Source organism: Centropristis striata, chromosome 5 (assembly GCF_030273125.1).
Source record: "Centropristis striata isolate RG_2023a ecotype Rhode Island chromosome 5, C.striata_1.0, whole genome shotgun sequence".
Classification (NCBI taxonomy): domain Eukaryota; kingdom Metazoa; phylum Chordata; class Actinopteri; order Perciformes; family Serranidae; genus Centropristis; species Centropristis striata.
In genome coordinates this window covers 36,397,163-36,420,163 of record NC_081521.1, presented here as the reverse complement: position 1 = coordinate 36,420,163, position 23,001 = coordinate 36,397,163, and the positions used below count along the sequence as shown (strand labels likewise).

At 41.1% G+C, this 23,001-nt stretch overlaps 1 protein-coding gene and 1 long non-coding RNA gene across 3 annotated transcripts; one reads left to right on the top strand and one right to left on the bottom strand.

Annotated features, from left to right (window-relative positions):
• Positions 1 to 939: 939 nt before the first annotated feature.
• On the bottom strand, positions 940 to 11,567 carry LOC131971436 (uncharacterized). Its single transcript, XR_009394383.1, has 3 exons — positions 10,983 to 11,567; positions 7,293 to 7,396; positions 940 to 1,031 (listed from the first exon to the last, which is right to left on the bottom strand). It is a non-coding gene; the product is annotated as an uncharacterized LOC131971436 (long non-coding RNA).
• On the top strand, positions 1,021 to 22,805 carry LOC131971435 (PDZ domain-containing protein 4-like). Of its 2 annotated transcripts, XM_059332877.1 has the most exons (8): positions 1,021 to 1,795; positions 10,680 to 10,733; positions 12,553 to 12,836; positions 12,996 to 13,083; positions 13,177 to 13,275; positions 14,588 to 14,650; positions 15,048 to 15,149; positions 18,543 to 22,805. In XM_059332877.1, exons 1-8 carry the CDS (start codon positions 1,736 to 1,738, stop codon positions 20,556 to 20,558), a joined length of 2,766 nt encoding a protein of 921 aa, XP_059188860.1. In that variant the 5' UTR covers positions 1,021 to 1,735; the 3' UTR covers positions 20,559 to 22,805. The 2 variants fall into 2 exon arrangements, with proteins under 2 accessions (XP_059188860.1, XP_059188861.1); XM_059332878.1 differs by lacking the exon at positions 10,680 to 10,733.
• The last annotated feature ends 196 nt before the right edge of the window (positions 22,806 to 23,001 follow it).

Here is a 23,001-nt window from a genome sequence, read left to right as displayed (position 1 = left end):
GTGTAGTGGAGCCTTGAATGAGGATTAGCAGCTCTAACATCCTGTCGCTGGCGGCACACAGGGTGATGGACCTTTCAGACAAAACTCTCAAGACTCATTGGAGGATTAAAGATAAAGGTTTTACAGACACGATGAGACTCAGAGGGCGTGGAAGGGGACAGGAAGACAGTTGAGAAAGTTAAGTTTAAGCCCTTGTTACCTTTTGATTGAGGCTCATCTTAAAGTGAGTTCTATATCAATAGTTTAAGGACATTTATAGCAGCTGGTGAAGGAAAATGAAACTATTAAAGCATGAGAGAATATCCACAGGCTGAAATAAAATCATTGGATATGTAAAGGTACGTGTGATAAACAATCTTAATTTCTTAATTTCTCAGATAACCCAACAAGCACAAAATCCAATTGATCCATGAGTCGATTTGATATTGATTTCTCGGCACAGCCAGGATAGAGTCTTGTCTGATCTCTGCTTAAGAGGTCACTAATTTAATTATAATCCGTCATCCAGTCAGCCTAGAGCAGTCGGATGGAGTGCTGAGTGTGCTGTAGTGCAGAGAATCAATGGTCTGATACTTGTCATGATATCTGACAACAGATCAGATAAACACTGTGCGCTCCTGCAGCACTCTTCCATAACAACCTCACAGCTTTGGCACGTGTTATTTACATGTCTTGTATTATTTGGAGAGGCAGTGTGAAAAATGACTTCTCCATTGATGGCAGTTCTGCTGACAGTTACAGGAAATATGGCAGCTTGTGTGCTTGTAGTTGAAAGAGGCGCATGTTGTTGCCCGTCTTGATGCGTGTGCAGGTGTGCATGTTTTTTGAACAGCAAGGGCTTAAAGATCCTGGCTAGTGGTGTAATGGGCTCCACCTTGCACCACTCAGAATAAGTGAATAAATTAGAAAATACCTTTAATAGCGCATTGATCGCGAGCAGGGGAGTCCCGACAGGGGCCTTCAGGAGGAGAAGTTCTCTCAGTAATCCTTCAGCGATTCTGAAAAGAAGAGAGTACAGCAGGTGGGAAGCTCTGCGTGGGAGTGAGGAGGGAAAAAAACAAGACTGAGGCGAGTTCTTTGATAGCTGTATTGTTTGTATCTACTTTGTTCAAAGAGCATTGCTGAAAGTGTGCTGCTTGGAGGTTTAGTGCTGCAAGTGAAAAAAAACTACAGGAACAGCGTGGGGGAGTTCAGTGAAAGTTCTGCTGGGGAAACCTGCAGTTTTCAACACTCAAGAACAAACCAGGCAGCAGGTACACTGTACCATCACCTCTGACAAGTCACTGGATCAACATTGACTTCTCGACTGCCTGAATTATTGAATGACATAAGCACAAAACCAGCAGGACGCTCAAAAAAGTATTTTCTCCAGATCCAAGTGAAATTGGATGATCTACAACAAGCACATTAACTTAAACAAGCAACATTTTTCCTGCAATGGAGACAAAAAACAAACACGTGGTTTTGCAGCTTTGAGACTATCTTCACATTTGAATTTACTCTGGATTATAACACTTGAATAAAGAAGAAGAGAACAGTCACCCAGCTACAGAAACTGTGCAGGGATGTGTTGTGTGTAACTCTGAGGAGGAGTAGTGTAGAAAACCACAAGCCTGCGAATGAGGGTGGGGCTCTCCCACTGCCACAGACAAAGACCTCGATAGAGATAGCCCTGGTTTGAGAACTGGTCAAGTGGGGCAGTTTTGGACCTGCACAGTCCAGCACAAACGTCACAATGGGGTGCAACATGTGTGTGGTCCAAAAGCCCGAAGAACAATACAGGGTCATGTTCCAGGTGAGAACTCCTCTCTTTTCTCTTTTTGTGTCCTTAAAGTTGTTGTTCTGTTTAAACATGGCCCTTTCTTACAGTGACACTGCTGGATAAATGACAATCAGAACAGCTCTGATGAACATGTCGTGTGCTTCCATCTGCAGTAAAAAATCAACAGCGCCTCATCATGTTTACACACTCAATTAACCCAAATAATTCACATATTAAATTCCTAATAACCTGGTTTGAATCACAGATAAATTTGCCACATATTAACCACAGTTATTTGTATTGATGAGGAAGATGAAATGTCAAGGATAGCATTGTAAGGTGATTTATGAAAGAACCAAAACAAAACAAATCAATTAAATAAAACATGCTAACAACATAACATTAAGCGATTAATAAATTCAATTAGGTGAATTACAACTGATGCAATTAACATGATAGAAGGATTTATTATCAGCTCCAGATCAGGTGGCACATCTCACTCTTTTTGCTGGATTTTTATGTATTTTTGGAGATGTTACTAAAAAATCTGTGGAAATCACTTTGTATCTTTTGAGCAAGGCTATTAATTCCTGTCTTGAAATAGCAATTCATGGATGGTAATACAGATAATTATGATAATGATGCTTCACTCTGATTACAATGATTACGATCAGAGAGAGCACAGCTAAATTGCATAAGATAGAGAGATAACACTGGTGTGGAGAAAGTAGAGTGGTGCAGAGCCACAGAGGCAGCAGGATGGATGGGTTGTTAAAGCCGGGCTAAAGTGTTATGGGAGAGAGGGGTTGCCACGGTTACAGCCTCAGCACCACCTGCCAACTGGGACCACAGACTGTATGTGAGTAAGCTCATCTGGCTGTGCGGTGCCTAAGGATGCTCCTGTTCAGTGACTCGATGATACATGCGGTGACCGAAAATCAGTCCCATGCTTACTAAGCATGAAAAATGCTCAGGGGCTCATGGGTATGCAGAGCAACACTTTTAGTATCTGTGGCACCAGAAGCCTCAGCTGGGTCTACGTTGCATGTTGGAGTCGGGGTCTGGGCCAGTTAGCCAGACTGCATCTGGTGCCAGAGGCGATGCCAAGAGAGAGGGAGACTTGGGAGAGTGGATCCAAATCGAGGCACGATAATGAGTCAAAGAGGGAAATAGAGTCGAAATGGGCAAATGAAAGGGAGGGAAACTGTCTTTCTTTCAGTGTTTTTCCTGCTGTGTGCCTTTGGTGTAATTGATTTAGCTCTTCATTTAGGAGCGATGAATAAAAAGGCTTGAGTGACTTCACAAAGCCTCTGGGGGAAGTGCCGGAAAATGAGAAGCGAGGTGTACAGTGATCATAAAGTCAGAGCATTTCATAGTCGATGACCTTATCTAACAGGGGTCAGCTGTAATGACACCACAGGTCAACATCTTTGAAAGGGGAAATCTAATAATTCCACTGATCTGGCTATGTGAGGTCAACTGTGTCCCCAGAAGTCCTAGAAACACTCTGAGCTCAGCTCTGCCAGACTGAGTATGTGCACGTGGCTTCCAGACGGGCGTGGTGATGAGCGGAGCGAGCACTGATGGCAGGAGATATGTTGTATGATCTGGAGCATGCAGAGCAGTTGTCATGCTGAATGCAAATCTATTGTGTGAATGGTGGCTGTGTAAGTAGAGCAGATATTTTGAGGTGCTGGAGCAGCAAGTATGCATATATTGTGGTCTGGTGAGTCTGAAACGGCATCGCTGGCAGGGAGCAGAGGAGCATGAGACCGAGGGAGCAAACGCAGATGGAGTACTGAACCAGAGCCACAGCCTTTGGCTCTCAGAGCCTGACTAGTCCATTGCAATGAGAATACATTCAATGAAACCTGAAGGTCTCCGACACGCAGCATGAGCCGCTGTTTGTTTAACTGCATAACAAGTATAAAATGGACAAAGTTAAAAAAAAAAAACTACAAAAAGGCAGCTGAGAGGTAATCAGACTGCATGTTTACTCCATAAAATTAAATCTCAGTTACTACATCCAATTATTATGTGCTGTGCAGATGGCTGATTAATACAAAGATCATGCCAAGCAAAAGATGGAGGTATACTGTGTCCAATCATTAAAAAGGGGGAAACATAATTACATTTCCGCACATTTCATGGCTTTTCTCTTCAGAGGTTTTCAGCTTTGAGCCGTTTTCCTTAACTAACATGTATAATTACATCTTCAAATTAGATGCAGTCTACTGAGTAACTGTCTTTAGACAATAAATTCAGCATTAAACAGCTTACAGCTACATCAGGCTGGATAACCAGGCTGTTAAATTTCACTATATAAAAACACTTGCTTCTTTTGCCAAAGGAATAAAGCTCATGCATTATACATCGGGCCTCTGCTGCACATACGCTGCACACTGGTGGTTGGTACACACCCATTGGCATGTTTCTGATCAATTCTGCCTCCTATAGCCCCGAGTGAAACGGCATATTGTTGTTCCGTTGATGAGTTACAGACTTGAGTGCACAGAAACCATTTGGAGAAATATATCACATTTAACAAACATGTTACAGCGTACCTGACCCACACACACACACAGTAAACCTCTGCCCCCCTGAGCCCTTCAGCCGCTCCCTTATTTTTTTCTCTCTCCTCCATCACTGTAAAGCGAGTGGCTGTTTCCATGGCAACCGGCGTCATTAAACAAACCTAATGTGCGTTTATTCACAATGACAGAAAGAAACATGCTGACAGCCACATGGGGCAAACGTGTGGCAATCAATACATACCAATGACCAGCTGACATTAGCTGGATAATGCATGTGCATGTGTGTGTGTGTGACATAAAAGCCCACACATAAACATAACTACTGCAGGTGGACAAAATGACAATATTATTTTATAATGTGTAAACACAGAGGAGTATGCTGTTTATTTATGCACAGCAGGGTTAGTTATTGCGTTAGAATGCATTAAAATGTTACGTCTGCAGGTCTACACTCCAGTGTTGTCAGTAATACTGTCACTTTGCACTTTTCACAATACAATATTTGTATTGTTTCCTCTAATTTAATCTGTAAGTCCCATATTTAGCATCTAGAAGCATCAATAAACCTTAATAAATCCTCTAATGTAAGATAGGATAAGACTTTATTCATCCCGCAGTGGGGAAATCAATTCTTCACAGCAGCTTAAGCTACAGACTGGGGAGTTGACTAAGATATAAAAATAAGAGACTATATACATACATAAATATACACCCAAGTAGTGGTGGAAGAAGTATTCAGATCCCTTAATTAAGTAAAATGACTAGTATTTTACTGCAGAATTACTCCACTACAAGTAAAAGTCCTGCTTTCCAAACTTACAACGTAAAAGTACAAAAGTACCAGCATCAAAATGTACTTAAAGTATCAAAAGTAAAAGTACTCGTTATGCAGAATGGTCCCACTCAGATTGTTATGCATTCTAAATATATATTATTAGATTATTATTATTATTGATGCATTCCTGTAAGCAGCATTTTACTGTTGTCCAGGTCAGGATCATTTTAACTACTTAATATCCTGTTATGAGGCTTGATTTATAAACATGTTTATTCATTTTAAATTTACATTTTCTCATGTTAAACCTTGAACTGAAAACTAACTAAAGCTTGCAGCTAAATGTAGTGGCGTAGAAGTATAAAGTTAGAGATGTGAAAATACATTCCACCACTGCATGCAAGAATATACACAGTATAGCAGAAAAAAACAATGAAGTGATATCGGCAGTGCTACATTATGTAAAATTATTTATATATATTATATCTGCTTACTACTACATTATAGTGGGTTATGATCCTTTAATTAAATATTCATAAATTGCTAATAGAGTGGGGCAGAGGTGAAATTAAGGGTTACCAATTTCATTTTTTCTCTCACATGAAATCTAAAACATCTAAACGTCATTAGACACTTGTTTAACTTAATTTAAAATGGTGCAAAAAAAGAAAGAAAGTAGTTTGCGAATGTTAATTGTCACCTGACAGACTGCTCATTACCTTTTGGCTTGTCAGTTTCTTTTTATGGCAAGAGTGTGGGTTTCTCACACTAGTGTTTCATTATATATGTGTGTCTGTGCACAGTCTGCCGGCTCCGTGCTCGTAGACTTCTGAGGCGTGTCACTGACATGAGAGCTCTCCATCCTTAGACAAAAAGGATGGAGAGAACGTCTCATTTAATAGGAGAGGAGTGACAGAAAAAAGAAAAGGTGGAGGGCGTCATTGTAAGGTCATATAGCCTCTGACACTTTTCACAGAGCTACTAGCTGATCTTCTGCCAAAACCAAAAAGCCCGGCCATAATTCATCTTTTGTTCTAAGTGATGAATGTATTGATAAATGATGTATATTCATATGCTCCCACTGAGGCTTGTTAACGCCATCGCTATCATTCCAAAGAATGTTTTAAATCAATATCTTCTCACTGGTACGAGTTTAAAAGGGGTCCACCACTCTGCGCTTGTTCATTTAAATTAGCTCAGTGTTATCAAACAACAGGGGTTTGAGCCGGAGTAGGTCAACGCCGTCTCCAGATTAATTGATCTGTGACTGCTACAGCCTTCAGAGCATGGGAGATGAGAAAAATCGATTACGGAACAAGTGGAATTCAATATGATGGTGGGTGTCTTTTTGCACGAACACTGTGGAAATGCACGGAAATCCTGGTTTTGGGGAGGGGGGAACTCTGTGTTGCTGGGAGGGAAAAGGGCACCACTTCAGATGAAGACTCCACACTGTGTTTATAATGATATGTTTGACTGTGGAGCCTTCCCCCCTTCTTTTTTCATCTCAGCCTGTTGTACAGCACACTACATTCATTTGCTCTTTAAAGGAGTCTCAGATAAAAACTAATTATGCATCAACCACTTAGTAATTTCCCATGAGCTTCCATTGTGCGTGTTTACATACAACAGAACCCAGAGTCAGACTCGCTCGCTATTTACATTACATACAATTTCCTGGAAAGCTTGTTTTCTGCATTTCTCCTGCATCATTACCCTTCCATCAACCTCCCTTCCTCCTTGCTCCCCGTGCACTCCTCCTCCAGTGTCTCTCCCCCTTTGCTTTTCTCTTTCCACACTTTGAACTCTTTGCATCTCTTTCATCTCTACCTGCATCCCTCAGCTCCACAGTCTTGGCGGGTACTGCCACCGCCCACCCCCTACTGTGACTTTTGGAGGGTTTACTATTTTTCTGAATATCAATTCTATCTTTTTTTACACAAATACACTATAAAGTAAAGATGGAATGTGAGGATGGGTGTGTGCACCCCGAGGCTTGATTATTTGCATTGCTTGCGTTCTAAGCAGCAGATGTATGTAATGACCTACTAACCCAGAGATGATAGAGAACAGAGCAAGAGTGTAATAGATTCTCAATCAAGTCAAGTCTAACACACAACAACCATTACCCTGTATGAAGTCATCTTCAAAGCAATCCCAGCACCTCTCATTGATAATGAATGAGAAACCCCCTCTCCTCTCTCTCTCTCAGTATTCATACCTGTCACTCATGACCACAGAGCTGTTTCCTAATAGCCTCTCTCTGATCGTGGAGAGCTGGGCCGTGCGGTCAGGAGCACCCAGCGCTGTAACAATAGATTCCTCCTGTTGTTTAGAGAGAGAGAGAAAAAAAAGATCATGAGGTGAGAGCGGAAACAAAAATGCTCTTTACTGAAGGATGTTAAAGGGATAGTTTGGATTTGTTGAAGTGTGGTTGTATGAGCTGCTTATCCACAGTAGATGGAGGTCGGCACGCCCCCAATTTGGACAGACACAGAAACTAAACAATGTAGCCTACTGCTGTGGTTTAGGGCAGCAATAAAACGGGTTTTAGTCACCTAGAAACAAACAACACTAGTTTAAGTGTAGCAGTTATCTATGCTCTCTTCAAAGCCACCAGACTCCACTGACATAAACACTAATTTTACCTCACAGACAAGGGTGTCAAATTGTGTTGAGAGTTAATTAGTAGTTAATTAGTACGACAGGTTGCGGTTACTACTACTTGAGTCGCCAATACAAAAATGCTCAGCACGACAACAATGAAAACAGCATGTCGCAGTCATCTATATGTTTCACACCCACAGCTGCAACTGACCAGCATATGCAATTTTTTTAATTAAATTTAGAATCAGTAGGCTGTGGAGGGGTATTTATTTTAACTCAACTTTTTTTCGACATGTGCATTTGTTTCTGCTACATTACATTGTATTTTGGGTTTTTTATCATGCAAATAAGTGTTCTTATATGTATGCCAACCATTTCTTGACGCAAGCTATTTTTCTGAATATTTTCATCAATCAACAAATTAGGCTTTCAAAAAAGTGTGGGGGGGTCATGTCTCCAGTATCCAGTGTCAATGGAGTCTTGTGGCTTTGAAGAGAGCATCGATAACGGCTTCAGTTCCTAATGTGTAAAGTTAAACAGGGCTGTCTCATAACAATATAAAGCACTAAAAAAAATCTAAATATATCACACTTAAATATGGATTTTTTTTTAAGGTGGCTAAAATTTGATTTGTTGCTGCCATTGTACATTTCTTAGCTTCCTTGCTGGTACTCCTGCCTGCCTCTCCATCTACTGTAGGTTATACACTGACTATGGATATATACGTCCCTTTATTAAAGTGTATTTTTCCACTAATCGAACATGCAAACTACACAACGTAAATTCCTTCATCACCAAAAGGCCATGTAGGGAGGAAGCATCTTATTTGTCTGCAAGTGTAGAGGCTCATTAAGAGGGACAGCAAGATTTATGAAGGAACATTAGTGTGGGGAAGGACAAACACACAAGGAGGTGGACGGACTAAAATAGATGGAAATAGAGGAGTGGGAGGGTGAGTTGTCATCTCTAGGGAAGGGACAGAGAAGACAGAACTGCTGAGGCAGCACGGCATAAGAAAACCACAGAAAACATGAGAGGGGGGGGGGGGGGAGCAGGAGTGGACATGGGTGGGGAAGGAGGAGAGAGAACAGGAAAGAAGGGAAATGAATGTGAGCATGGAAACACAATGGCAAAGCAGGAAAAGATAGACCAGAGAGGTGGTGGTGGTGGTGGTGGTGGTGGTGCTGGTGATGGTGGTGGTGGTGGTGATGTGGCGGTATGAGAACGCACCAAAGGGAGCTGGGGTTGAATGTGGCAAGAAAGTTTTTGTGCTTGGCTGCACAGGGGAACATTGATTTGACATGCAATTACTGGAAGGGGACAAGAGAAGAGAGAGGGAGTGGGAAAATGAAGCAGGGCAGTAAAGATGTGGAGAGTCGCAGACAGCCAAGGTCAGTGACTGAGTGCAGCATGAATGACACTCTACAAAGGCTGTCTGGCTCAGTAACCGCCTGCGAACATCATCATGTTGCTGTCTGTCTCGTGTAATGAAATCAGGAGAATTGGATTTGTCCTGGTGAGCTCATTTGAAAATGTAGGAAAATGTGTTAATTTAAATTATTCTATTCAATTTTAAGCAACAGCCTTCAGCCGTGCGAGGCTCAAACACTGCAGTGCTTTGAGCTATAATGCTACCATGTTCACTCTCAATGCAAATTAATAGAGCTGCAATGATTTGTGGACTCATTGACTAGAAAAGTAAACAGCAAAATAATTGATTTGATAATCTATTATTCGCTGAAGTAAAATTTCATGCAACAATGGCAGACAATGCTGTTTTCAGTCCTCTTTTGGTCAAAAAGCAACAATTAAACAAGTTGAAACTTGACATGACTTGCTGGTAGAAGACAGATGGGTTAGAGTTATAAGGGCTTGCACATTTCACGGGATAAGTGCACATTTAAGCCTTCTGCTAGCACTAGAGAAAGAGTCAGAGATCACCAAAATCATTAGGATTCATTCTCTGGGGAATATCAATGTTTGTACCAAATTTGTCAATCTATTCTATCCAATACTTTAGATATTTCAGTCAGTATTGAAGTGGGCAGAAAGACAAATATTGGGCCTCATGCAAGAATGTTATCTTAATTTCTTCTTGCTTTATAATTGAATAGGATTTTAAAAAATGAATGCAATTAAATTAGTGGGAAACTATGCATGATTCCTACAACAGGCCCCAGAAATTGTGTTTGTGTTGTGAAAATTGGTGGCAAGGTCTCTGAAATCACTTGTTCAAGCGAATGCATCTGTTCTTATGAATGGTTATGCATGAGGCCCACTGATGACAGCAGTTATAAATACTGAATGAGTCTTCTTACGGTTTGTTGGAACTCCTGCTTGATTTGACCGGGAATGATTTGACCAGTAACCCTGAAGTCAAATCCCAGTTTTCATTCTTTCTCCACATTTATTTAAATAGTCTTTCATTATTAATTACCCTCTTTCTCCTCTGTGCTGTATAAAACAGTTGTGGCAGGACATAAAATAATAAAATATATTCTGACTATTTAACTGTCAGTGTCACAAATGGATATAGAGCTCTGAAAAGGAATTATAAAACAAACATACTGTACCTCTCAGCTAGAAGCGTTTTATTTATTCACATTAAAATGTCTGGAAGTGTGACTTTCCCACACAAAATGACATTATCGTAATTTTCAGTGAAGCTCAGATTTCTCAAAGAAAAAAGAGAAAAAATTAAAGCAGTTTCTCCACAACATAAACTCGCTGTTATTTAAATATATTTGCTGCTAGGAAGCCATTCTGATTCACACAAAAGAAAGATAACAGTGTTTTGTAGAAGAGTCTTCAGAGTGTGCACAACTAAAGGGAACTCGTTTTAATCTCTGCTACTGTTAACTTGAATGTGTTTTTCCACCTTTGCTTCTCTCCTTTATGAAAAAAAAAGTTCTCAAGAAGACCTTGCAGTCTTCTAACCATTCACAGTTGTAATTACTTTCTAATTCCACAAATTTCCTGCTTTCTTTCCCTCTCTCCACAGAAGGGTCACATAGACAACATGTCGTGCTATTTTGGCGCTGACGGTCGATTAAAGGTCTCAGTATAAAGCTTTCTGCTCTGCTGCTTGCTGTCATGTGGTGTCGAAACCTTTTAGATAAAAAAACTGTTTTTGTCTGTGTCCCCGAAGAAACACTATCACCTGTGTGACAGTTTAAATACACTTATATGTCTGCTCAAGTGTATTTTTTTAGTTTTCTATCAACTAACATGACCTCGGTCTTTGTCTTTCTTTAGGTGTGTAGTTCCCCTTCCTATTCTCTGTGCTTTTCTTCTGTCAACTAACCTTGTCCGTCTGATTAAACCTCTGATGTGGCTCTGTCCATCCTCCTTTATTCCTCCTGCAGTGCTGAAAGAAATGTTAAACATTAGTTAACCACAGTGTAAAAACACTTTTTACAAGCTCTCTTCTTGCACACACAGGTGATTTCAATTACCTATTAGGACTTCACTTGATTGACATCTCCCTCACTGAGGGCTTATTGTTTGGTGGCTCCAACACACACCTGAACAGATTCAGGATCAGTCAGAGTGATTGAAAACACCTGTGGAGACGTGCAGAGTCTTTTAATTTGTAATGTAAAATCATCTGTCAAATACATGTAGTGAAGTAAAAAGTGTAATACTTTAATCTAGAATGTAGTGGAGAAGTATAAAGTAGCATACACTAGAAATGCTCAAGTAAAGCATCCCAAACTTGTTACAGTACAGTAATTGGGTAGATGTACTTAGTTATTTTCTACACTACCAGCCTGCTATTTATCTAGATCAGTAGTTCTCAACCTTTTTGAGTCGCAACCCCAAATTTAACATGCATGTTGTCCGCGACCCCCGCTCACTGAACAGAATTTCATACGGACAGTTCAGATCACCCAGAAAAGACACAAAATGACAAAAAAGACACAAATTGACCAAAAAAGACACAAAATGACAAAAAAGGAAACAAAATGACCAAAAAAACACAAAATGACCAAAAACACACACAAAATGACTAAAAAAAACACACAAAATGACCAAAAAAGACACAAATTGACCACATAATGATAAAAAAAGACACAAAATGACCAAAAAAGACACAAAATGACTAAAAAAGGACATTGAATGACCAAAAAGACTAAAACACATTAACACATGAACACTTTAACACAGTGGAGACAGAGCTGACTTCCAAAATGATTTGGCGACCCCCAGAAATCATCTTGCGACCCCAATTGGGGTCCTGACCCCAAGGTTGAGAACCACTGATCTAGATCACCTTTTCACTATTTACAACTCAGTTTCAGGGGCAGAGCTAGATGTTGAAAACAACCAGGGCTTGTGATATGGTCCCAATTAGATATTTTCCCCTCATTTTCAGCAGCTATATTCATTTTCAAGTCATTTGATAGTAAAATGCCCAATAATCTGTTGAGAAATCCTCCTTTAGAGCCTACATCCTAATTATTATAATCTAATTTTTCTCCAACTGTCTTCATCATTCTGAAACTTATAGATGTGGACATTTCTCCAGTAATAGAAGTTTTGTTCCATTTATTTGCTGATCCAGCCACAAAGATACTGAGATAAAATAAAACAAAGTTGAAGGTATTTATTTAAAAAAATTTAAAAAGTAAATTAAAAATCCATCCCTGCTCTCAGTTTGCTGCCCACTTTCCAAATCTGTGTCTGTTTCTTTTTGTTTGTCTGTGTCCTATGTAGAAAAACAAACACTAGATTTAGAAGAACCTTCTTTTTTTACACCTGGTTTTTCTTTATTTATTTTTTATCCCTGCACAAATTCAATTAACTTCCCCCCTCCTCTTGTTTTCTCCTCCTGCTCCTGCACCATTTGATGTCAACTCTCCCGTGTGTTCCAGGTGAATGGAAAGGAGCTGACCCGCCTTTCTGGGGATCCCACCTTGGACAACATGCTGAGGCGGGGGGCCCGCAGACGTGCATGCCTAGCAGGAGCCCCTGTGGTGCCAGTGACCATGGGCATGGCCGACTGTGTGGACAGCTGCACCCAAACAGACATCAGCTTCCAGCATATGTTGACTCTGGGCAAGAGCAGCCAGCATCCCTGCGGAGCTCCACCCCCACCAGACCCTCCGCCGTCCCCTCCACTACCACCACTACTGGAGCCATATCTACTCAATGAACTGTGAGTGGGAGTCATATAATAAGCCTGTGCAGCATGTCCAACTGTCAGACCAGAGCTCATCTGCTGTCTTGGTTCTAGTCCATGCCATTCTGCTCACATTTGACGTGTGAAGCTGCCCCAATTACTGAAATCTTACATCCTGAATGTTGTCATTCTCAGTTTTATAGAGCCCGTATACTACGACCCCACCGACTACTTCGATATCACTCAGCATGAAGTAGACAGGCAGGATGAGCTGGAGTACGAGGTGAGAGTCCCACAGCTACTCAAACTGTGATTCAGGAAAATGCAACCCTCTCTTTCTGTCTCTTCTTGACAAACTTTTCTCCCACTGCTTCAGGAGGTGGAGCTGTACAAGTCTCGTCAACAGGATAAACTCGGGCTGACAGTTTGTTACAGAACCGATGATGAGGAGGACCTGGGGATATATGTAGGAGAAGTGAGTGTCATGGAATAAACCTTCCAGTTACACTTTATATTGAGCCTTTATATGTATTATAATCTAACTTATAGCATTCTATAATGACAGTTATAAGAAGTCATGATTATTTATAATGCTTGATAACAACAATCATACAAATTATGTAGGGATTTTCATAATGACTTATAAAGTCAAGTGCCATATTACTTCATAATTGCTGGTCATTGACTTTTTTGCACGGATCATAGTGTATTATAATTCATACTACCACTGGTAGAGGTGCTGAGGTTGTAATAGAGGGTAGGAATCAGTGGTGTAATGTAACTTAGTACAATAACTCAAGTACTAGTAGTAATTTTGAAGTACTTGTACTTTACTTGAGTATTTCCATGTATGTAACTTCATACTTATACTCTACATTTTAGAGGTAAATATTGTACTTTTTAATCCACTACATATAGCTAACAGCTTTAGTTACTTTTCAAGTCATTTTACATAAAAAAAAAACCCACATTCATTTAAAGTGATTTGACTTTTTTTTTTAAAAACCTTAAAACCATAATCATAGTTCAAATGAGCCCTATCTTTACAAAATAAAACACATCTTAAATGCAATAATATCAATAATCCAAATATGTATTTAGTATATATCTATGTATATATCAATCTGAGTGGGGCCATTCTGCATAAGAATTACTTTTACTTTGGATACCTTAAGTACATTTGATGCTTTTGTACTTACTCAGGTACATTTTGAATGCAGGACTTTTTCTTTTAGAAGAGTAATTCTGCAGTGTAATATTTGTACTTTTACTTAAGTAAAGGATCTGAATACTAAAACGACATATTTGGTCTTATGGATAGAAGGACTTTCTCTACTTCTTTTCATTACTTTACTTAAATCACCAAATGGCCATTTATAATCACACTATAATGCATTATGAGTGATTATAATGCATTGTAAATAAAATATTATAATGCATTAACTATGAGAATTATAATGCAATATATTTTTTGTGAAATAAATTGATAGTTACTAGTGATTTTGATGTATCAAGTTACTAGACCTTATAAGTCATGATAAAATGTTTTTTGAATGTGCTATTGTTATAAAAAAAAAAGTTGAATGAATTAATGAATGTATGAATAAATTAATGAATGAATAAGTGAAAATAACTGAATATTTGTGAGTGCTGTAAACAGATTATACACATTGTAAGTGTGTTTATAATGCATTATAGACATAGACATAAAAAATGTTTACACTTAATAATAATAATAATAATAATAATAATAATAATAATAATAATACATTTTCCTATTTTCCCAGGTGAACCCAAACAGCATTGCTGCAATAGATGGACGCATCCGAAAGGGAGACAGAATACTTCAGGTAGAGGTTTTCTTAAATAGCATACTTAGTCTAGAACTCATTTATATGCTGTTATCAATAGAACAAGGTCTATAACTCTTGTAGCAGTTTCTAACTTTTTCTTTAGTTACGTAACGCATGAAACTGAAGTCTTAGATAACCCATAACCCCGGAGTCAAGTCCCTTTTGATCGAGCCTTATTCACATTTTAAAGGAATATGCTAATAGTGCAGCATTTATTCTGAGTTCTTTCATGAGAGGCTGAATATTACTCATACCATTAAGCTAAAAAGAGATTTATTTTTTTAAAATCCTGGCTATTTCATGAAACGAGTAATATAATTGAATCTAACCTTGGTGTAAAGGTTCTTTCGTTATCTGACATTAGCTCAATTTTATTCTCCTCTTTCTCTCTCAGATAAATGGAGTGGACATCCAGGACAGAGAAGAGGCAGTAGCTATTCTCACCAGAGAGGACAGCACTAATGTCTCCCTGCTCCTCGCACGACCCGAGATAGAGGTGAGGAAATTGGATATGCAGTCTTCGGGGAGCACGCTGCAAGGCTGAGGCTGAATACTGGCCTAAAAATGCATTCTTCTCCATTAATCTCCCTCTATATGTAGAAATAGATGAGTTTACATGTTTGAATATATGAAGGTAGTGCAATATGTGAACATTAAATTGGACAATGTGTAATTCTTGCCACAAAAATATAGGGGCAGTATTTCACCTTGTGCAAGAATTACATGATTTACTTAATGCAGCGATGCCACTGTTCAAGATTATGTACAAACCTGCAATGTCCTCAAAATGAATAGCAGGCTTTCTGAACCAAAATTAAGACTGTGCATTTAAGAGATGCAATGGACAGGTCCCCAGAGTTTAGTGCTTTATCTTTGTGGAGATTACTCATGTAGCAGACCAACAGCCCGGCAGAGAGGAGACACAGGCGGATGTGATGCGGAGTCAGGTGTGTGGTCTGCAAGGGAGACAATAAGACCTGCTATCTCCACAGCTAGGCTGAGTTGGGGATGTTTTGTGCAGATAGGTCACCGATATTACCCATAACACAGCTATCAATATCAGGGTTGGTGAACTGCAGTCATTCGTTCATTTTGTTGACGAGAGAGCGTGTTTCGACGATGAAGCTGCTGGGTACATCATATTTATGCTCAGGCTAGCCTGAATCCCAGCTGGAACTAAACACTCTGGAGGACCTGTTCATTGCAACAGTAATAATAAATAATAATAATACATTAAATTTATATAGCGCTTTTAAAGGTACTCAAAGTCGCTTAACATGACAGGAAATTAGACACACACAAACACAAAATACAGAAGAAAACAACTAAACAGAGATGAGAGATTATGAGTTCAGGTATTGTAAGCTATTTTGAAAAGGTGGGTTTTGAGTTGGTTTTTGAAGGCGTGGAGGGAGTCGGAATTGCGGATGTGAGTAGGGAGGGAGTTCCAGAGGGTTGGGGCAGCAGTGGAGAAGGCTCTGTCGCCAATGGTGCGGTGCTTGGTCCTGGTCTCTTAAATGCAGAATTACGGTTGAGGTGAAGGTCTTACAAGACAGGACGAGCTGCGGCTCGCTGGTCAGCATGTTAACTTCAGTAGATATTTCAGCAACATAATACATAGACATCTTTTACATAATGTCAAAACTATCACATTTTGTCGGTAACGTTAGTTAATTTTGAGAATGTTTGAAATTTGGGGCCATATCTTACACATTGCACCATAAAGTCATGAGAATGAGTAAGGAAAGAAAAGAAAATGGGGACACAAGGGAGAGCACAGTGCAGTGCTTTCCTGCAAGCTGCATGGAGACAGAAGAGCAAAGTGGTGCAAAAACATGATGAGTACACAGATAGGGCAACCAGCGAGGCAAAGACAAATAGTGCTTGTACTCACAGTGCTAATGTGGCTCCGCTTTGTTTCCCTCAAGGTCACTCTTCTAGCAGATATGAGGACACTGTAACACACACCGGATGCCCCTCAGTAACACACCTCTGCCTAATGACTTGTAAACATACAACTTGACACACATCGACACAACCAGATTGATTTCCAATGCACACCATTGCAAAAAACAAAAAACAAACAGAGCTGGAGAAGGTAACTGTGAGAACACAAAAATCTGTATGCTGGCTACAATAGTACAGAGGGAGCTAAAGGGCAGATTTAAAAGGCTCATTAAAATGGTCAAAGTCAAACACACACACACACAAACAACCTCTCCTGTGTTTAAATATGTCCTTGTATTGAAAGAGAGATGAGCACAAGTACTACCTGTGAAAGGCTGACAAGATTTATATTGCAGAGGCATGGTCCCACATTAAGATTCAAGTGGGGGAGAGGAGGACGGAGAATCATCAGAGGGAAATGCACAAGCAGAGATTAAAGCTTGATCTGTTGTCTTGAGGGAGACAGAGGGAGAACTGAAGGGGTTGTCGAAGAATAAGAATGAAGATAATCAATACTTTGTCTGTAGTCTGCACGCAACTCACATTCAAATTAATCCAATTAGCCAAGATCAACTGTGCTTGTCGGAGTGAACTGTTTACTTATTCAAGCATTAAGTAGTTGTATTATATTGAATCAGCTTTTGAGGGGATGCCAATCAAAACAGCAAAGTAAACAAATGAGAAACAACAACACTTCTAATGAAATGTTCCCAAAGATTGGATTATTTTGGATGGAAAATCATCATCTTATTCTAAATACTTGACAATGAAAAATCAATTTCCTTCATTTTAGGTTGCTCTTATTTGGGTGTAGTCTAAACATGAGGTATGACTGGAAACCAACTACAAAGGCAGAGTACTGAAATTAGGTGAAAGTCACACACAGCACCAGCTCCATCTAGTGACAGAAAGGAGCACTACTCACATCAGTTCAGAAATGTGCTGCAGTCACCATTAAAGCTGCTATAATTATTTTTTTTACAATAACAATGGATTAAATGTGTTTGGGGTTTAATGTAAAAGGTGCCACTCAGTGATTAACCCACAGAGATGTATTAGTTCAGCCTAGCTCGATGAGGCACTGCTACAGTGGCTGACGAGGGCAAATATGCAAAACCAGCCCAAGACATTTCCATCAGGAGAAAATGTGATGCATCTTTAGAAACGATGCCATTTCCAAAACAAATACAACAAAGCAAGCATGCTGCAGAAAGCCAAAACAAATACATTAACATGAAGCAAAGTGCAGAAACAAGACAGTTGGGATGAGAAGGATGTTTATTTTATGTAACCAGATTTGTTTCTCCTCAACAGCCTCATGTGAGACTCTTTAGTTCACCTTTCTGTTGCATTTGAATTTAGGGGTGGGGGTGTGGGTGGGGGTTATTTACTTTGTGTTGTTTCTGGGTTTTTTTCAGATGATTTAAATAGTAGTCTCTCCTGTGTTTATAACTTAAAAGTGTTTTACCAGGAGAATATGTTTTAAAACCTTAATTTTCGTTTCTCCTATATCTCCATATTGTGTGTTATAACAGAAATGTTACATAAATTCACCTGGAAGAAAACATGAAGTTGGCCTCTTGTGGCCAAAATTAGTATTACAACAACAAATACTTACTGACATTTTCCACAGAAAATGTTTATTTACCTTGTTAAGAAAAACTTTAAAATGACATAGACTCCTTCTCCCTCTTTTAAAAAACAGACTCTACTAATATGTCAATATTATTGATTTTAAAGGTTTAAGGTTTAACTTCAAGATGTTTTATACCATTCGCAGTTTATGCAATGCTGCATGTAGGGGACTTTTAACCTTCAGATGTATGTATCCTAACGTATGCTTGTCCTTTGTCTTTTCTTTGTCTCTTCAACAATAAACTTCACACCTCCACTACAATGCCATCGACTAAATTCAACAACTTGTGCCTGATACACCTGCCAGAATGAGAACCAGCTGGACGCAGATGAGTTGGACTTGGAGCCGCTGGACAACGCTGTTCATCTGCCCAGCAGCCACCGAATGAGAGACAGCACCTCCATCCTGGGTGCTGGACCAGGGGGAGGTGCTGGTGGGGGTGTACTTGGTTGCCACGGCCTCTCAATAAACAGGGATTCACCTGATTTGCTCCAGACGGTACTGAGCAACAGCCAGGAGCTGGACAGCGGCGTGGGCCGTACAGATGAAAGCACACGCTATGAGGAGTCTTCAGAACATGACCTTCTGGGAGACGACCACACTAGTGCCTCCAACACGAATGCCACCAATACACCTGGCAGCATGCGCAAGTTCCTGTCCAGTCGAGGGGACACTCCGCCGCTGCTGCACTCCCAGGACCTCCAGTTCAGCACTGACTCTCTCTTAGGGCTGGACTGCATTAATGGAGGTGGGCTGGAGCAGGTGGAGCGGCTGGAGAGGGCCTACGTGGCAGATCCTGTGAGGATGATGATGCCTGGGCTCACTGAGGAGGAGTGCGAGAGGTACAAAGAGCTCCTGGAAATCAAGTGTTACTACGAGAAGAACAGTAACGCTCTGATGCTCCTGGGAGGTCAGGGGCCGCCACAAGAGGAGGACGGCGTCTCACTGGATGTGAACAGAAACGAGAGCCTGACGCAGCACGAGATGGCCCTCCTGGAAGAAGAGCTGCGCCACTTGGAGTTCAAGTGTCGCAACATCTTGAGGGCACAGAAGATGCAGCAGCTGAGGGAGCGCTGTATGAAGGCTTGGCCTCTCGAGGACAAGAATGGAGCAAGTGCAGGGGCTGGAGTAGGAGCTGGACGCTTGGACATTAGTGGTACTCTGGGGAGTGAGGAGTCCTGTCATCACGCTTTATCAGACATCAATGAGCTCCCTGAGAGGGAGCGCTCAGATAAGGACAGCACCAGTGCCTACAACACTGGAGGGGAAAGTTGCAGAAGCACCCCTTTAGTCAACGAACAGTACCCCTCACCCTCTACACAGAGCCTGGACAGAAGAGAGCCTCTTCTATCAGCAGGTATGCAGCTTCCAAACTCCACTCGGCAGAGAGAGAGAGGAACCAGGGCTGAAAGAGGGGACGGGACACAAGCAAACCTCAACCAGCCCTACTCTCCTCACTCCCACAGGAGACGAGCAGAAGCTAAGCCATCCAGCCCTGGCGCAAAGGTCCGGTCCCTGTCCCGGAACAGAGGAACCAGGCGGGGATCAGATGGAGAGGTTAGACGCAACCCCAAAGCCAACGGGACAGCTGAGAGGGCAGGTGGGTACAGCGCAGAGAACAGCCCTTACCTGTCGCGCCGTCAGACCGACACGATGCCGCCTCAGCACTACCTGAGCTGCATGCAGCTGAGGTCTCCCTCCACCTCTGAGCGCCTCGGGGGCAGCATGGAGACTTGGGGCGACGCCAGCCCAATGAGCTTGGGTAGCACATGTAAAGATGTTCCCCAGGTCCCAGGAGCTGCACCCTTGTCCCCTCCACTGCTGCCCGCCTCCCCCCGCATGGAGTGGAAGGTGAAGATCCGCAGTGATGGCTCTCGCTATGTGGCCAAGAGGCCTGTGAGGGATCGCCTCCTGAAGGCGCGCGCCATGAAGATCAGAGAGGAGCGCAGCGGCATGACAACGGATGATGACGCTGTGAGTGAGATGAAGATGGGCCGCTACTGGAGCAAAGAGGAGCGCAAGCAGCAGCTGCTGAAGGCCCGAGAGCAGCGGCGGCGCAGGGAGTTCATGATGCAGAGCCGGCTCGACTGTTTGAGAGAGCGCGAGAGGGAGCAGGGTGGCAGCGGTGGGGGGCAGCCGGGGACCACGCAGCCGCAGGAACCCCCCTCCATCCTGGAGCTCTGTCACAGGAGGAGCATGAAGAAGAGGAGCCGCAGAATCCTGGACAACTGGATCACGATACAGGAGCTACTGGCACATGGGACCAGGTCTGCTGACGGGAAGAAAGTCTACAACCCGCTGCTGTCCGTCACCACAGTCTGAGATAAAGACGGGGAGGAGGAGGACGAGAGATGTGCCAAAGTGTTTTCATAGGGCCTATAGGATGAACACAAGCTGCTTCAGCACACCATGGCACAAATATTTGTCAGCAGGGATGCAGCAACACTTGGTAATATAAAGTAGCATGCCTTAGGCACCAACCCTAAAATGTTTGGACTGGAGAAAAGTTCATGACTGAGACTGCCATTAAAAGTCGGTATCATCCCAAATAGAAAGACAATGCACACATTTACAATTTTTTCAAATTGAAGCTCCATTTCAGAACTGCAATCCACAATCACAACAAAGAGATTTCACAAACAGTACAGCAGGGATTTTCAAAGTCAGAGTCTGTGGGCATCTCAGACAAGGTTTTGGATGAGTTTGGATGATATATTACTATCCCTTTTGTTGGGAGTAATATTTGGCCAAGAGTATCTATAGAGTAATGGCCACAGTAACTCAACAACTAAGCCAAGATGTAGCCTAATATTACTGTTTGACATAACTTGAGTAAACAGCAAATATACGAAAAGTCTTTCCAGTTTTGGACTTAAAAAATTGTAAAATTCCCTCAAACAACCTCTAGGCTCTTCTACGTGATCTTCTTGATCACAAATGCAATATATTTTTTATCTTCCATTCATTGAACCTCCCCTGAAACAAATTGGACCTTTGAGGAGGTCCGCCTCCCAGTTTGAAAACCCCTGTAGTACAGTATACAAAGACACTGTGTCGATCTTCCATTTCACCTGGTTGAATGGACCTAAACCTGTCATTTCACAATGCTTTACCTCCCACACGAGAAGAATGTGATCCTTTAAACTTTCATATAAACCAGCTTTTCCGATTTGAAATCTGGGCATCACACAATAAATGCACAAGACAAAAAAGAAGTGTGTGTTGATCAGCCGGGTCCAGACTACTCCATAAAGAGCCGTGTGGCTGCAGGTTTACAACTGTTTAAAGACTGAGATAATGATTGATTAAATGAGTCGATCCATCTTGGAGTAGTTCGGACATGCCTGGTGTAGGTGGACAAGTGGACAAACGTAAAGATTATCATTATGAAACATTAACATTCAGAGGGAGCCCATTTAGAAATGCATCACCACTGGAGATCTGTCTTCTTAACATAAAGGAGTGATGGCATCTCCTGCTAGCCATTAGAGGAGTGGTGCACAAAAGTAATCTTTGCAGGACAGAACTGAAGGAAATTAAAAATGGGGATAATAACCATTCAGCTGTGAAAACATGATAAAAAGCCACTTCTGTGCCATAAAACTGTATATTTACTGTCCATAAAGGACTTTTGAAGGACATTTTCAAAAGAACATTGTGTCCTGGTTAATGTTGTTACATTTTACCTTCATTCTTGTAGTGTTCCTGTACAAATCCTCCTTTGTTTTGATACAGGAAATGCACCATTATCGTCAGACCACAGACGCTTTTTGATAATAAGAAGCTGAGCGGTGCCTTCCTTTCAGGCAGACTTGACTGTATAGCACAATTTTCAAAGCGATACAAAAACGCTGAAGTACTGTAGCTGAGAAGGTAAACACTGAAGCACAAAGCAGGTTTACGTTTTTTTAAAGAAAGGCACACTGTGTCGTACAAAAGCACAGAAAACATTTGATGTTTCAGTAAAAAAAGCACATTTGGCATTTTAATGAATAAAAAAATCCTTTACAGTTTCAAAATTGCAAAAATGCTTTTTCCAGACCAAACAATTTTGGTCAGTATGCAATATAATTTATTTCAATGTTGACTGTGAACAAGGCAAATGAAGATTATTCTTAGCTAGAAAAAAATTCTTGATAATTGGATCTACAGCTACAACAATGGATTTTTCTACACGTCCTGTCAGATGTGTCGTTCCCAAATATGATTAAGAGTTTTCATTTGTCAATTATGAGCTCTCAAATCTAGCGTCTGGATATTCATCCAGCTAAAGCACCTATAATGACAATAAGAGCGGAGAATGGGGTGTTTATGAAACCCTGTGATCAGAAGCTGATTTTTCTTTTGGCTTACATGCATGTTTGATATTGAGGCAGAGATGTTTTCCCCCTCATGTACTTAAAGACTAAAAGCCTTTAACATTCTGTATTTGTGGTGGTGTCTTTCTATGAACTCGCCTAAAACTCTAGCATAGTTAAACATGGTGTACTTGTTCAATATTGTGACGTCTGTTCTGTGTCTGCCATTTTACAGTGAAAGCTTTTCTAAATAAACGCTGTGATCATGTAACATATTCTGGTAGTGTGTATTTGCTGCTATGTGTCAAGATTTTCATCATCCCTTATTGATTTTGGCCGAGGGTTTGGGCGCTCAAAGTTCTGATGACAAAGAACTGTAAATTTAGGCAGCCAGCCAACCACATGACTGAGGGCTGCACAGAAAATAGAGAAAGGTCTGGCTGCACCATTTGTTTTCTGAGATAAGG

Bases quoted from the DNA above. Each gene is read 5' to 3' on its own strand.
- LOC131971435 (XM_059332877.1), top strand. From the start codon at position 1,736: ATGGGGTGCAACATGTGTGTGGTCCAAAAGCCCGAAGAACAATACAGG. The intron at 1,796-10,679 runs GTGAGAACTCCT...CTCTCTCCACAG, and splicing joins AATACAGGGTCATGTTCCAG to AAGGGTCACATAGACAACAT. The intron at 12,837-12,995 runs GTGAGTGGGAGT...TGTCATTCTCAG, and splicing joins CCATATCTACTCAATGAACT to TTTTATAGAGCCCGTATACT.